The following is a 12,691-nucleotide window of genomic DNA, read 5'->3' on the forward strand; positions in this document are numbered from 1 at the left end:
CTGAGAGGCGCCAGCGGTCAGAGGGGGAGATGACAGGAAGAATGGAAGCTCTGACCACCACAGAGCTCGCTGGGCTCAAGCTCGTCACGAGGGGCAAGGTCCGAGACATCTACGAGCTGCCGGAGCAGCCAGACTGTCTGCTCTTTGTCGCTACCGACCGTGTCTCTGCGTTCGACGTCATCATGAAGAACGTCAGCTGTCTTGCGCTCTCCTGGCTCGCTCGTGTCTCTGTCTGAGCGCAGTTGGACTGCACAGGGCATACCTTCCAAGGGACAGCTGCTCACCCAGCTCTCTCAATTCTGGTTTGACTTCCTCGAGGACGTCGTGCCAAATCATGTCGTGACAGGCGACGTGAGCAAGATGCCGGCGAGCGTGCGCAAACACGAGGACATCCTCAGAGGGCGTACACTGCTCGTCAAGAAAGCCAAAGTGCTCAAGTGCGAGGCAATCGTGCGAGGCTACCTGACAGGCAAGTGGCTGGAGCGCGACGGACGCGCCCCTCAACGAGGAAGGATGAGAAGCTCATCTCCTTGCTGCTTCGCCCAGGCTCGGCGTTCAGCGAGTACGAGAAGCATGGCACAGTGCACGGCATCAAGCTACCACCCGGCCTGCAAGAATCTTCCAAACTTCCCAAGCCGCTCTTCACGCCGAGCACAAAGGCAGACGTAGGCGAAAAGGATGAAAACATCCATCCCGACAGACGTGCGTGACCGCCTTGCTGTACATGCATCAGACGACTGACGTGCCACTGCCAGTGCCGAGCCTGTTGCCTGACCCCTCCTGGGCGCCCGTCTTGACCCAGACCGCAATCGACCTGTATGGCAAGGCAGCAGAACACGCACTCAAGGTTGGCCTCATCTTGGCAGACACCAAATTCGAGTTTGGCTTGCTGTCAAACAGCGAGACGGCCGGCAAGCCTATCTTGCTCCTCATCGACGAAGCTCTCACGCCCGATTCATCTCGCTTCTGGCCTGCCGCAGAATGGAGTGAAGGCAAACGCATGACGGGTATCGACAAGCAATACCTCCGCGAATGGCTCAAGAGCGGCGGCGGAGGCTTCGGCGATTCTCAGTCGAGTCAGCAGGAGGGCGTACAGATACCGGGTGACATCGTAGACGCAACCTGGGAACGCTATCTGGAAGCTTTTCGAAAAATCACCGGACGAGATTTCACGGCCAAATAGATTCGACGCTCTTGCAAAACGCTCACGAGTACATGTTGTCTGAATTACTACTGCCGGCCGAACCACCGCCCGCGCCGCGGCCAGCTCCTCTGCCGAACTGCTCTGCCATCCGGCGAATAGTGGGATCGTTCATCATGGCTGCCATGTCAGGCATGCCGCCCCCAGGCGCACCCCCGCTGCCGCCACCGCCGCCAAATTGTCGTGCCTGTGCAATTTGCGATGCATCAGCGATGGGCTCGCTGTCGTCCAGCCGAGCTTACCATGTTGGCAATCATGGGATTGCTCATGAGGTTCTGCAGTGCTGCCGGATCAGACATCATCCGTTGGGCCCTGCGTGAGATGGACATGAGCTTCTGTTGCGTGGGGAGAATGAGCAGGGTCGGCACATTTGCGCCATCATCGGGTTTTGCATCATGCTGGCAATATCCGGCATGCCTCCGCCGCCACCCATGCCACCGAGCAGGGCGCTCAGGTCAGGCATACCATTTGGCGCGCCAGCTCGGGCAGCGGGAGCAGTCGCTGAGATGTCATCCTCATCTTCTTGTGCATAGCCTGCAGGCTCGCTAGCAACTTTGCTTTTTGCGACTTGCAGACTGTTCGCCATTGTTGCATTCTAGCGCACGTCCATGTAAGTTCTGAGGGAATTTAACTGAGCAGACTACACGCACGCTAGGATCGAGCTTGAGGCCGCTTTCGTAGGCCTCCACTGCCTCGGCAAATCGACCAGAGGAATAGAGAGCGTGACTGACGCGTCTCTTTGTCAGCTGACACCGAGTTCATTGGCTGCAAGCGTACCCAAGACGGGAGTAGGCTTTCGAGAAAGTGGGATCCAGCGTGCTCGCCTTTGTTGCATCCTCGATGGCTTCGTCGAACATGCTCTTGTTCGAGTACGCCGCTGCTCTAGAAGGCATCGACCTGTCAGCGCTCGTGTGGGCCTGGCATCGTGAATGACGATCTACCTGTTCGAATAGTACACCGGGTTCGTACCATCGATGTTGATAGCATCAGAGTAAGCAATGATGGCCTGATCGTACTGCTTCTGAGCCATAGCTTGATTGCCCTTCGTCTTGAGCTCGTCTGCTTTCGCCTTGTCGACGACGGGCGCCTTGCTGGCAGGTGTACTGGCCGGTGCCGCAGAGGCGGCAGCGGTAGCAGACCCAGACGTGGACGTGGCACCTGACGATGCCGCAGAGCCCTTTGTCTTATCGAGCTGCCTCGTGTAGATCTCGAGCACCTGGAGGAGACTGGCAGGCTTGATCGAGTACTTTGCCTCTTGCGCAGCGTCGCTCGGGTCAACAGAGAAGGCTTCACCGATGCATTGCACTGTCAGGAGTGGTGAGCCTTACTGGAATGGTGGCGTGAGCGGCCATGGACTGACTGGCTACCTCGATCCCCTCCCTGTCGTCATCCTTGATGGACCCATCGTCGAGCGATGTGCCGAGGAAGTCGAGGATGGAGTACACCAGTCGCTGCTTCCTATGCCATGCCAGTGTATCAGCATTGTCGGATAGCTTCATGACCTAGGTGCCACATACTTGTCCATCTTGCTTATATTATGGTCTGCGAGCTGCATCTGTGACACGTCGATAAGGACGCGCGTCACGTCGCTGGCCACGTCGACAACGCAGACGGCCGCGGCCGTTTGGAGCTCTAGCAGCAGCAGCTTCATCCTTATGGCTTCCATTCTACACGATACACCTGTGCGAGATGACGACGCTTCACTGGCAGCTCTCAGCGAGCGCCAGAAGATGATGCAAGGCAGGTCCACGCTCGCGACTGAATTCGGCATTTCTGAGAGCTTCACAAACGGCTCGCAGGCTTGCCTTATGATGCCATGGGCGACTTCTCCCTCGTATCAGAACGCCTTCGTGCGAGACATCTCCAGCGAGCTTACAATGAAGCCCCCTGGCCGTCAGTAGAAGAGCTCAAGGCCGGCATGCCCGCCAATGGACCCGACTCGCGCATGCAGATCCTTGCAGACCTCTTCGGCCTAACCGTCGACAAGATCAAGTCTCAGAATATCTACATCGAGCCACCCTTCTACTGCGACTTTGTATGTCGTCCTGCGAGCTTGACTGACTGCAGCAGAGCTCATACTAGCTTAACACGTCATAGGGCAATAATATCACTTTCAAGGGTATGCTCATGGCAATGGCTGTGCCCCAAAACGCTCATGAGATGATGTGAATGTTCAGGAAGCTTCTACTGCAACTTTGGCTGCATCATACTCGACTGCGCTCAGGTATGTCGTTTAGACTGCCCCGGCCTTGCGCCTGACGCGTGGCGCAGGTCACGCTGGGCGACGGGGTCCTCTTCGCACCGGACGTTCAAATATATGCTGCGACACATGCTCTGGATGTTGCCGAGCGTCGTGCAGGGCTCGAGCGTGCCTATCCTGTCGAGATTGGAGACGAGACATGGGTCGGCGGAGGGGTGCGCATCATTGGACCCGTGAAGATTGGCAAAGGCTGCACTATCGCTGCAGGCGCGGTGGTACGGCTGTGACCTTTTACGGCACACAGCTGCTGATCTACCGAGCAGGTCACGAAGGACATCCCCGATTGGAGTTTGGCAGGCGGCATACCTGCCCGAGTTCTGAAGAAGATCCCTCCGTCGTAGTAGAGTCGCGTTCGCGCACAGGGAACACTGCACTGTAGCAATTCCAAACACACGCGTATTGCATCGTTTTCAGCACGCGTGCGCATGTCTGATCTACAGCTATCTGCGAGACTGTCTGGCTCGTTTTTTGGCTCTCTTTGTTTCCTCGTCCTCACTGTCCTCGATGTCAATCTCGCCCTCGTCGTCTCCTTCGTCGTCATCGTCGTCGTCCGAGGTGTCGTAGCCCATGTCATTGTTCAGACCGGCAAAGCAGTCCAGAGCGTTCTCCCACATCTGAACGAGCGAATCGCCAAGCTGCTCGACGTCTGTGTCCTGAGTGAACCAGTTGAAGAAGCTGCCATAGTCATCAGTCAGATCGTCGCTATGACCGTTGGACGGAACAGATGGCGCCGGTCGTTTCGCTACCAGATTATGCTTATCGTCGCTCCAGTCTATCGATACCGCCGTCGTCTTGAGAGGGATCTCAAGCTCGTAATCGCCCACGCCTGCCGCTTTCGCGGCTTCGCGGTCAATCTTGAATGACTTTGTAAGCTTGCTCTGCTTGAAGTACGGGTTTCTGGGGGCGAAGGTCTGCGTGCGTGTACTGTCAGTGCGGCAGACTGTGGGAGGCGAAACGACGACAGACAAAGGTAACATCGTACTCTCGCGGGTCTGCGCCATAGTCAATCCAGATATCGGTGATCCTACCGAGCGCGTCTCTATCGCCACCATCGATGACCGAGGCAAAAGTAGGCGTATTGTCAAGCTGTCCTGCGCGTGCTCAGATCACAGCACAACCTGACTCGCTGTCGCGCAGACGAACCGTTGTGAGCCAGAATTTAGGTATGGATTCGGTGAGGGCTATGCGCTGCTTGTAAGCGGGCAGCTGCGCCTTCACTTTGGCCTTGTCTGCGAAAGATCTGTCAGAGCGAGCGAAGTCGAAGAGGCGGAACTCGTACAGGACTCAAGATGGCCTTTGGCAAGCTCTTCTTTGAGCGCGATCACCTTGTCGTAGTTGGCGGCGTAGGCATCCTTGAGCAGGGCGTCCGTAGTCTCCTTGACTTGCCGCGCATCCTCTGCCGACGTCATGGGATAGACAATGCTTGATCACGAGCAGGGCCAGCCAGATGATGACAGACGCCCTACGCGCACAAAAAAGAATGATCGACCTCTGACGATCATGATGATCTGACGGTACCAGCGGGTGTGATCCTGACCAATCTGTTCACGCTACAAAACGCAGAGCGATCACATTCTCGGGAACTACCAGCGCTATGGCTCAGGGACTGGTATTCACAAAAAGAGACACGCGAGACGCCTTTTGTGGGCCCATCAAAGGCACTTTGCTATCTTTTGCTCGTGAACATTGCTGAGATGCTCCGACTGCGCAAAACTGCACCATACCGACATCCGGCCAGATTGTGATTGCTCCATCATCGCAAGGCCTGAGCGCGATCACAGAGAGGGCCTCAACTCACGCACGCATACAGGCGCCGCGCAACACCTCCAGGCTCAGCTGCGCCAGCACCACGTCGCACTCGCCAAAGCCTCCCACCGGTACTCGATCTTTGAATCTGTATCGCTCTCTGCCGAGTGTGGCTACACAGAGCACAGCAAGTCCCACTAGCTCGTACGCCTGCACCTCATCGACTGCTCGCTTGCGTACGCAGCCTGAGTACTGAGCGCCACAGGTCAGTGCGGATCTTGCTCATCACACACTAGAAGGTGCTCACAGTCGTCATCGGGTAGCTATATCAGCAGCGCTCCACAGGCTGCTCATAAGCACACGCTCGCACACAAAATGAGCATGTCCTCCTCAGCGAGCTCACCCCGGACCCCGCCGCGGTACACGGGCTACAGTCCTATCGACCTGGAGGAACGCATGCTGTGCAAGCAAGCGCGATCGGACACTGTCGTCAGTCCAGAGAGCGACAGTCATTTCTCGCTCGAGCGCGCAAGTGCCTTTGCAAGCCCGCGCTCAGTCCAGCGCCGCCCTCGTCACCGGGCCGGCAGCAGTGGCAGTCTCCTCGATTCTCCCACCCTCGATAGGGCAGCGAAGCAGAGGCTCAAGCGATCCTTTGGCACGGCGGGCGCACTCGCGCCTCCTGTTGCACTCAAGATATCGACGAGCAGGCAGCAACATGCTCACGGGGAGACCTCACTCGCCCAAGCATCGCTCGACTTGGACAACGCAATATGGCACCTGTCTACCAACAGCACTCTCAAACAGGATCTCGCCGACTCGTCAAAATTAGAGGATGTCCTCGATAGTATGACAAGTCAGACTGTAGCACTTGACATGCTCCATACACCTTCGACGGCTGGCCGACGTCTTTCAGATGCTTGCATGTCCGACTCCATCCGTACTGGCTTGCTCGATACTCCCATCGAGCTGAACGACGCCTTCGGTGAAGGTGAACAAGATCGAGGCTTCGAAGCGCTGATGATCATCAATGGCAAAGTACCTTCGTCCGGCACGAGTGCGTTCGTCTACAAGGTCTATCAGTGCGTTTAGCTGCAGTATAGTACCATAGTGGCTGATATTGAGAACAGGATGCTTCTCGACACTTGCTACGAGCATCTGATCTGCTGGAATGAAGAAGGCAACACCTTCGTCGTGACTTGTGTCCCCGAGTTCAGCAAGCTGGTCTTGCCCCGACATTTTAAGCACAGGTCAGCCGATCTAGTATAGCCTGCTGCTCGTAGCTGAGCTATCCGTGCAGTAACTTCTCGAGTTTTGTTCGGCAGCTCAATATGTATGGTTGGTCAAAGACGAACAAGACACCTCGCGGTCATCGCGGATCACTAGAGCTCCAGGCATGGGAGTTCGCCCACCCCGACTTCAGACGCGGTCGTATCGACCTGCTGGATCAAATCAAGCGCAAAGGCCCAGAGAGCTCGCCAAGCCGAGAAAACACGTCGCCATCATGCGAGGAGGGTCCTTCATCAAGCATCACGCCAATGCCACAGCAGACCTCATTCTTCCCTCCCACACCACAGTCTGCAAATTCCAGTCAACATGCGAGCCGCAACACGCAACGTCATCTCGGCAACGGTCATCCGCCGTCAATGTCGTCACAACGCTCAGAGACTGCTGCGAGAAAAGGGCAGCTCAAGCGTTCACTGAGCACGCCCAATACAAATCGCAACTTGAGCACTCGTCGTGGCGTTGAGACATCGCCAGAACTGCTTCACAAAACGCAGCAGAAGCAAGAATGGCGGCTCAAGCAGCTTCAAGAAGGCTACGATGCGCTCTACAAAGAAATCGCCGAGACGAGACGCCGAGAGGCAATCCTACTCGATCTATGTGGTGGAATGCATATGCTCCTCCAACAGCAATTTCCTGGATCCCGTAAGTCATGCTTCTAATACTTTGCCAGCAGCTTACAGACCATTATACAGTGCCTGATCTGCTCACCACCCTGCAAGCTTCCAACAACGACAGCGAGCCAGACAGTATACCGATTTTCGTCACTGACACTGGCTTTCGCGCTCCTCCGGACGGCTACATCAGTCAAGCGCACTCATCTTACACTGGCTCACCAGCAAATAACGCTCTCGATATGAGCCGCAACCCCTCTGTGCTGTCTCTTGATCCCGCGACATATTCGGCGTTTAGCAGCTTCGGCATTTCCAGCGCGAATGCTAGCACCTGCAGCTCTCCATGCGGCCTCTTGTCACCTGCTCATTCGGACAGTCTCGCATTTCTGGACATGACCAAATTGAGTTCGTCTCCCTCACCGCTGCCACTTCAGTCTAGTTCTGCGGAAGAACGCGGCCAATACGCCAACGGTCTGGTGCACCCTCAGCCAACGCACGCAATTTCGATTGAGCACGACTTTGACCTGCTAGCTCAGTGCCCGTAGTTATCCAAGCGAGCCTCAAGATACTATGTGCCGTCCACTCTTTCTTGTAACACACTTTGCAGAACATCACATTACTGTGGGCCGCGCTGTCGTATAAGTGTTTGATGATTCAGCCCTACGCAGAACGAGCTGTTTAATGCTGTTCGTCAAGCTATTGACTCGAGCGACATTGTCGCTTTCTGAGTCTACAGAAGGCGACAGAGGCGTTGATGTTCGAGAGCGCGTCGTGTTCGAAACCTGAACGGGCCGACCGGACTCACATTCGATCGAGGGTCTGGGATGCATGCCGCGCATCTCATTCCAAAGCTGATGCAATTGCGCTTTGCGACCGTGCTCGTCATCGAGATGAGGTTCACTGAGCTGCGTAGGCTTGCTGGCAGCAGTGGAGCTGATATTGAGAGCGCTGTTGCACGCTTGTAGACCAGGTTCGCTTGCATTGGGATCATCAATGGTGCAGGCGTCGAAGGCGGCAAAATTGATTGAGTCGAAAGTCATCGGGCGAATGCGTACTAGCGAGGAGCCGTCTGAACCAGTCGCGTAGATCGAGTCTGCGGGGCCGAACGTGTCATAGGTCGAGATGGGTCGCGCACAGAGCATCCCCGCTGAATCGCCAGGCGGACAGACAGTCATAGAGCTTCTGCCGAATTGCTGCTCGGTTTGGAAGTGCATGCCCTCGCCCAAGCGTGTAGATATGAACGAAGATTGGCTTGTCGAGATAGAATTAGCTCTGGCTCGCGCGGAAGAAGTCGGTCCCGGCGCTGCAGAGTGCATGGGTTGAGAGATGTACAATGTAGGCCGATCGCTCTCTAAAGAGGCTGCACCATCGCCTTGCTGATATACCTCTATACGCTTCCGTGTGATGAATTGTTCGATGCGATATGAGCGCTCACGAGATGGCTTTGTAGGCGACGAAGCCTTCTCGCTACTGACTTCGCCGTATGATGCTGATGACAGGGAAGCAGCCAGTAGAGATGAGGTCGTCGTCCGTCTGGTCTCCGATGACGATGACTTGAGCGAGAAGACAATGCGGGACAGCAGCACTTGAGTCAGGCACATTGATGGCAGGAGATTGACCTGCAGATATTCAGGTAGGGTGACTAAGACTATGAAGCAACACACTAATTTATAGGCGAACGGATTGGGTTGTGCGCAAAGAACGAGGTTAGCAAAATTGACGAGACAAATGGCCAACGTGAGCACAATGGCATGCTGTCTGATGGATTGCATGAGTCTTCGACCGGCGGAGATGCCTAGCGTTTCTGTGTGATGGAAGTGGGTGAACGCACGCCAAGCGATGAGGACGAGATGTGTGTGGTGTAGTATAGTCGGCGCAATAAATGCTAGCAGAAAGATACTCGAGGTTGGATAGGGGATACAGACTGATCGCTCGCTCTGCTCGAGCAGTATGGCTGCAGCAATGAGATGAAGTGAGTCCATCCAGTCAAAACCGATGGAGACTGCGTACGACGCAAGTAGAGACCCGCGACGAGCTCTGCCGCAAAGTCTACGGCGGTCATGACCGTAGACGTAGCAAGCAGCCAGCGAGCTCTGCCGTAAATGGCATAGAGTCTGAGTGCCATGACAGTGTGCGTGGCCAGGCCAACAAGAGCGAAGCTGCTTCGTTATGAGACAGGAACTCTCAAGACGAGGCATTGCAGACGTACCCAAAGTACCAGTACTGAACCATCGAGCATGCAGTATCGGACCAGAAGAGGCTTGCCCAGATAGCGATAATGAAGCTAGCTAGCGCAAGTGCGCCATACCTAAGACGGTAGGCTCAGTGAAGCTACGGTTGGTCGACGTATGGCAAAGTCACCTTGCGGAGAGAAAGATGTAACGATTGATCTTGCTACTCATAGGAACTTGGCCGGCGAGTGTGACCTGAGAGTGACGAGATTTGCGATCTGTCGTCTCTGGTGATCGTGATTGCCAAAAGTGCTTTGACTCGAGGGGCAGACAGGCGATCCAGTCCCAGATCAGTATCGCATAGGCTGTCACACTCATGAAGACGTAGATATGCTGCACGAGAGCGAGCTCCCGTGGGGAGAGCGGCGAGAGGCTATCTGCCTGCAGAAGAATGGCATCCTCCCTTGCAAAATTGCCGACTGTATCGTATCGAGTGGGCAGGAAGCTGAGCACAGGCTTGAGCATCTCGTACGATACGGACAGGCTCGCAAGAAGTCTGTCGTGACAGTCTCAGGCGAGCCTGACGCGCTCGAGGGCATGACGGCATCGGCCTGCCTTCGTCTTGGCCTCGGTGGTGTCTCATTTCTGATGTGGTCGGTCAGTGACCGAGGACAGTGCATGCAAATGTCAAAGTCTCCATGTATGGGCAAGCTAGGATCCAGGGCAGGGACGGGACAGGCTGAAGAGGGTCACATGGGCGTGAGTGCCTCCGGGTTCGCGAGGTGATGACGACGAGGAGGTGCCGACGCGCTGATTGAGACCGAGCCTCGTCGACCTCGTCACCGGTCACCGGTCACGCTACGCCTGTCATGGCCGACCAGACGCCGGTAGCCGTGCCAGGAGGCTCGTCTACCTCGGACAGAGGCTCTGCCGAGCCGGCCATTGGCTCAGTCAACTCGAGCATGCCAGCAGATGAAGCACCGCCTGAGCTCGTTACCAGGTCGATGGGCCCATCCTCGTCGTCAGCAGAGGACGATGGCCAGTTGAGCCTGATCATCGAGCCTTCGGACAGCCAGGCTCTCATCAAGCAACGCTTGCCAGCTTCGGCTACTATCGCTCAGCTCAAGCAGTCAGCCTTGATCGAATGGCCTGGCAAGCCCAAAGCAGATGGCATCAAGCTCTTCTGGCGAGGCAGACTCCTCAGCGACTCGGAAACGCTCGAACAGGTCTTCATACAAGGCGACGAGGTGCGTCCTGCACGAATACATTGAGCGCATAAGCTGATGACGTGGATGCGCTCCTGTGATCAGGCTCAGCGCAAGACGATACACTACATCCTTGCCTACGTCAAGCCGGCCGCATACACAGAGACACTGCCGACGCCAGTCGCGCGTAGCGAACACGCAAGAGCGTCCTCAGATGTCCCTGCCGTGGATCCACCGGCCACAACACCAGCAGCGCCCGCCATGGCACGCGCACCCGAGGCTACAGCCACGACATCGCCAATGGCTGCTTTGGCCGCCGGTCTGACCGGCCCAGCCTCGCTCGGCGCACCCTATCTCACCAGCGCTGATAGTTCCGCGTCCCAGCTGCAACAGCCACGCATGTTCGGTCTCTTCATGCAACAGCTGACATTGCGAGAGCAAGCCCAGCTGCTTGAAATGCTCAGTAATGCCAAGAACTACTATGCCCAGCAAGTCAAGACGGGTCTTGCCGATGCAGAGAGCGATCGTACCGCATCACGCTGCGATCATGAACGGGACGAGGCTCTCGAACGAAGCGTCTCGGCGCTTTTCGACGGGACGGGCCTCCAGCTCTTCATCGACAAGGACATATCCTTTCTGGAGTCCGTCATCGCCATCGGTATGGCTACCTCGGTGACAGAACTCGAGCGTGGTGCTCGTGCCGCAAGCTCCAATGCGGGCTACGAAGTGGTGCATATTGGCGGCATGCCCTTCTTGTTGCAGCTGCCGCCCGATTATAATAATGAGAGGCCGTCTTCACAAGGTCATGCTGCTGCAAGCAGGCTTGCGAGAGATCATGTCTATCGAGGCTACCTTGATCATATGATCGGCATGATCAAGCTGTCGGCAGCCAGCAGGACCGCCACCCCAATAACATACTCAAGAGGACTTCACGCATCTGTTGGTGCAAATGCTCGCTTCAACGGACAAGGCGGGCCTGTCAATATGGCTGATGTAGCTGCAAGACCTCCCATGCCGCCAATGGGACAGCCCCGTCTAGAGCGTCAGAATGCAAGGATCATCAATGTCGACGCGGGCATTGGAAGAGCAGGTCAGAACGGCGCAGGAGTCGCGGTCATCATCAATTTGGACGAGCTCGGCAGGACGCTCGTCCCGCTATTCTTTTTGACGCTCAAGATCTCCGTCCTGCTCTACATCTTCGGTCGCCATGCTTCGGTGGCGAAGCGTGTAGTCATGGGCTTGCTCGCCGTCGCTTGGATCATCTGGGAGGGTCTATCGATACGCCGCCGCAGACGTACGGAAGAAGCCCGCGCTCGTGCCCGTAGACTCAATAACGCCGTTCGAGATCTGCAAAGAGGTGTAAATGCTCGCGCGGCTCCTGGTGCCGCGCCGAACGGTGCCGCAGTTCCGCAGAATGATGCCAACGATCAAGGCGCGCCCCCACCCGCTGAGCCTCGAGAGGTACAGGTCAATCCGGCTGCCGGTCGTGCCGCCGACGATGCCCGCGCACTGCGTCGGATCGCGCGAGCGGCGAACGATCCACATCGCCAGCATCGCTCCCACCGGCGCTCACCATTGCGTCCAAAGTACTGGATCCATTTGGCGGCCTCTGTCGGGCTTGGCCAGGAATCGCGCGAGATTGGCATCGTACAAGGCAGTACTTCAATGACCGCTCTGGCGCAGCTTCGGCCTCCTCCGCCACCTGCCAATTCGACCGAAGCCAAGCAGCGCTCTCTTGCCCGCTTCTTGCTCTCACTCAAGATCTTCTTCGTGCTCTTTGTCTCGACTCTGTCACCAGAAGTCGAAGCGCGTCGCCGTAAGCTCCTCGACCGCCGTGACAGGTTAGTGAGCCAGATCAGAGCAGCCGAGGACGCCAGACGGATCGCAGCTGAGATCGCAGCCCGTAACGCTGCCAATCCAACAGAGTCTTCGAGGAGCGAGCCAGAATCTGCCAACACGCCAGTAAGCACGTCGCAGACGAGCGCGCAGGAGATCGGCACGCGCACGCCAGAGTTGGGTGCGCCCGCAAGGGACGAGCCCTTGCCCGCTTTAGACAGAGCCGAGCCACTAGCCGAGGACGGCATCGACTCTGCCGACGTTAGCACAGAAGAGGATGAGAATGAGCCCGAGGAGCCCAATGCTGCCGCTCAAGACGAGATGATGGTCCTTTAAGATGCTCGTTATGACGACAACAGAGGAATGTACATGTTGTA

At 56.5% G+C, this 12,691-nt stretch overlaps 7 protein-coding genes across 7 annotated transcripts; 4 read left to right on the forward strand and 3 right to left on the reverse strand.

Annotated features, from left to right (window-relative positions):
- Positions 1-41: 41 nt before the first annotated feature.
- Positions 42-1,183, forward strand: L969DRAFT_53470 (uncharacterized protein; the record flags this gene model as incomplete). Its single annotated transcript, XM_014710108.1, has 4 exons — positions 42-191; positions 256-473; positions 509-702; positions 756-1,183. The coding sequence occupies 4 exons, from the start codon at positions 42-44 to the stop codon at positions 1,181-1,183; spliced, it is 990 nt and encodes a 329-aa protein (XP_014565594.1).
- A 22-nt stretch (positions 1,184-1,205) lies between these two features.
- Positions 1,206-2,852, reverse strand: L969DRAFT_19565 (uncharacterized protein; the record flags this gene model as incomplete). The annotated part of the gene is made up of 8 exons (XM_014710056.1): positions 1,206-1,388; positions 1,444-1,513; positions 1,570-1,796; positions 1,852-1,927; positions 1,979-2,083; positions 2,143-2,506; positions 2,562-2,659; positions 2,719-2,852. The coding sequence occupies 8 exons, from the start codon at positions 2,850-2,852 to the stop codon at positions 1,206-1,208; spliced, it is 1,257 nt and encodes a 418-aa protein (XP_014565542.1).
- On the forward strand, positions 2,798-3,855 carry L969DRAFT_90073 (uncharacterized protein). Its single transcript, XM_014710109.1, has 6 exons — positions 2,798-2,941; positions 3,001-3,236; positions 3,299-3,320; positions 3,379-3,425; positions 3,473-3,676; positions 3,725-3,855. The coding sequence occupies exons 1-6, from the start codon at positions 2,857-2,859 to the stop codon at positions 3,800-3,802; spliced, it is 672 nt and encodes a 223-aa protein (XP_014565595.1). The 5' UTR covers positions 2,798-2,856; the 3' UTR covers positions 3,803-3,855.
- On the reverse strand, positions 3,724-4,923 carry L969DRAFT_90075 (uncharacterized protein). Its single transcript, XM_014710110.1, has 4 exons — positions 4,741-4,923; positions 4,605-4,690; positions 4,428-4,547; positions 3,724-4,372 (listed from the first exon to the last, which is right to left on the reverse strand). Exons 1-4 carry the CDS (start codon positions 4,868-4,870, stop codon positions 3,902-3,904), a joined length of 807 nt encoding a protein of 268 aa, XP_014565596.1. The 5' UTR covers positions 4,871-4,923; the 3' UTR covers positions 3,724-3,901.
- A 132-nt stretch (positions 4,924-5,055) lies between these two features.
- On the forward strand, positions 5,056-7,647 carry L969DRAFT_96598 (uncharacterized protein; the record flags this gene model as incomplete). Its single annotated transcript, XM_014710111.1, has 7 exons — positions 5,056-5,070; positions 5,272-5,411; positions 5,452-5,472; positions 5,531-6,286; positions 6,335-6,454; positions 6,505-7,133; positions 7,184-7,647. 7 exons carry the CDS (start codon positions 5,056-5,058, stop codon positions 7,645-7,647), a joined length of 2,145 nt encoding a protein of 714 aa, XP_014565597.1.
- Positions 7,648-7,713: 66 nt separating this feature from the next.
- On the reverse strand, positions 7,714-10,072 carry L969DRAFT_78719 (uncharacterized protein; the record flags this gene model as incomplete). The annotated part of the gene is made up of 6 exons (XM_014710112.1): positions 9,464-10,072; positions 9,312-9,410; positions 9,113-9,261; positions 8,767-9,056; positions 8,496-8,721; positions 7,714-8,405 (listed from the first exon to the last, which is right to left on the reverse strand). The coding sequence occupies exons 1-6, from the start codon at positions 9,796-9,798 to the stop codon at positions 7,714-7,716; spliced, it is 1,791 nt and encodes a 596-aa protein (XP_014565598.1). The 5' UTR covers positions 9,799-10,072.
- A 70-nt stretch (positions 10,073-10,142) lies between these two features.
- On the forward strand, positions 10,143-12,650 carry L969DRAFT_53707 (uncharacterized protein; the record flags this gene model as incomplete). Its single annotated transcript, XM_014710113.1, has 2 exons — positions 10,143-10,520; positions 10,584-12,650. The coding sequence occupies 2 exons, from the start codon at positions 10,143-10,145 to the stop codon at positions 12,648-12,650; spliced, it is 2,445 nt and encodes an 814-aa protein (XP_014565599.1).
- Between the last annotated feature and the right edge of the window lie 41 nt (positions 12,651-12,691).

The sequence above is a fragment of the Mixia osmundae genome (genome assembly GCF_000708205.1).
Source record: "Mixia osmundae IAM 14324 unplaced genomic scaffold scaffold_11, whole genome shotgun sequence".
Classification (NCBI taxonomy): domain Eukaryota; kingdom Fungi; phylum Basidiomycota; class Mixiomycetes; order Mixiales; family Mixiaceae; genus Mixia; species Mixia osmundae.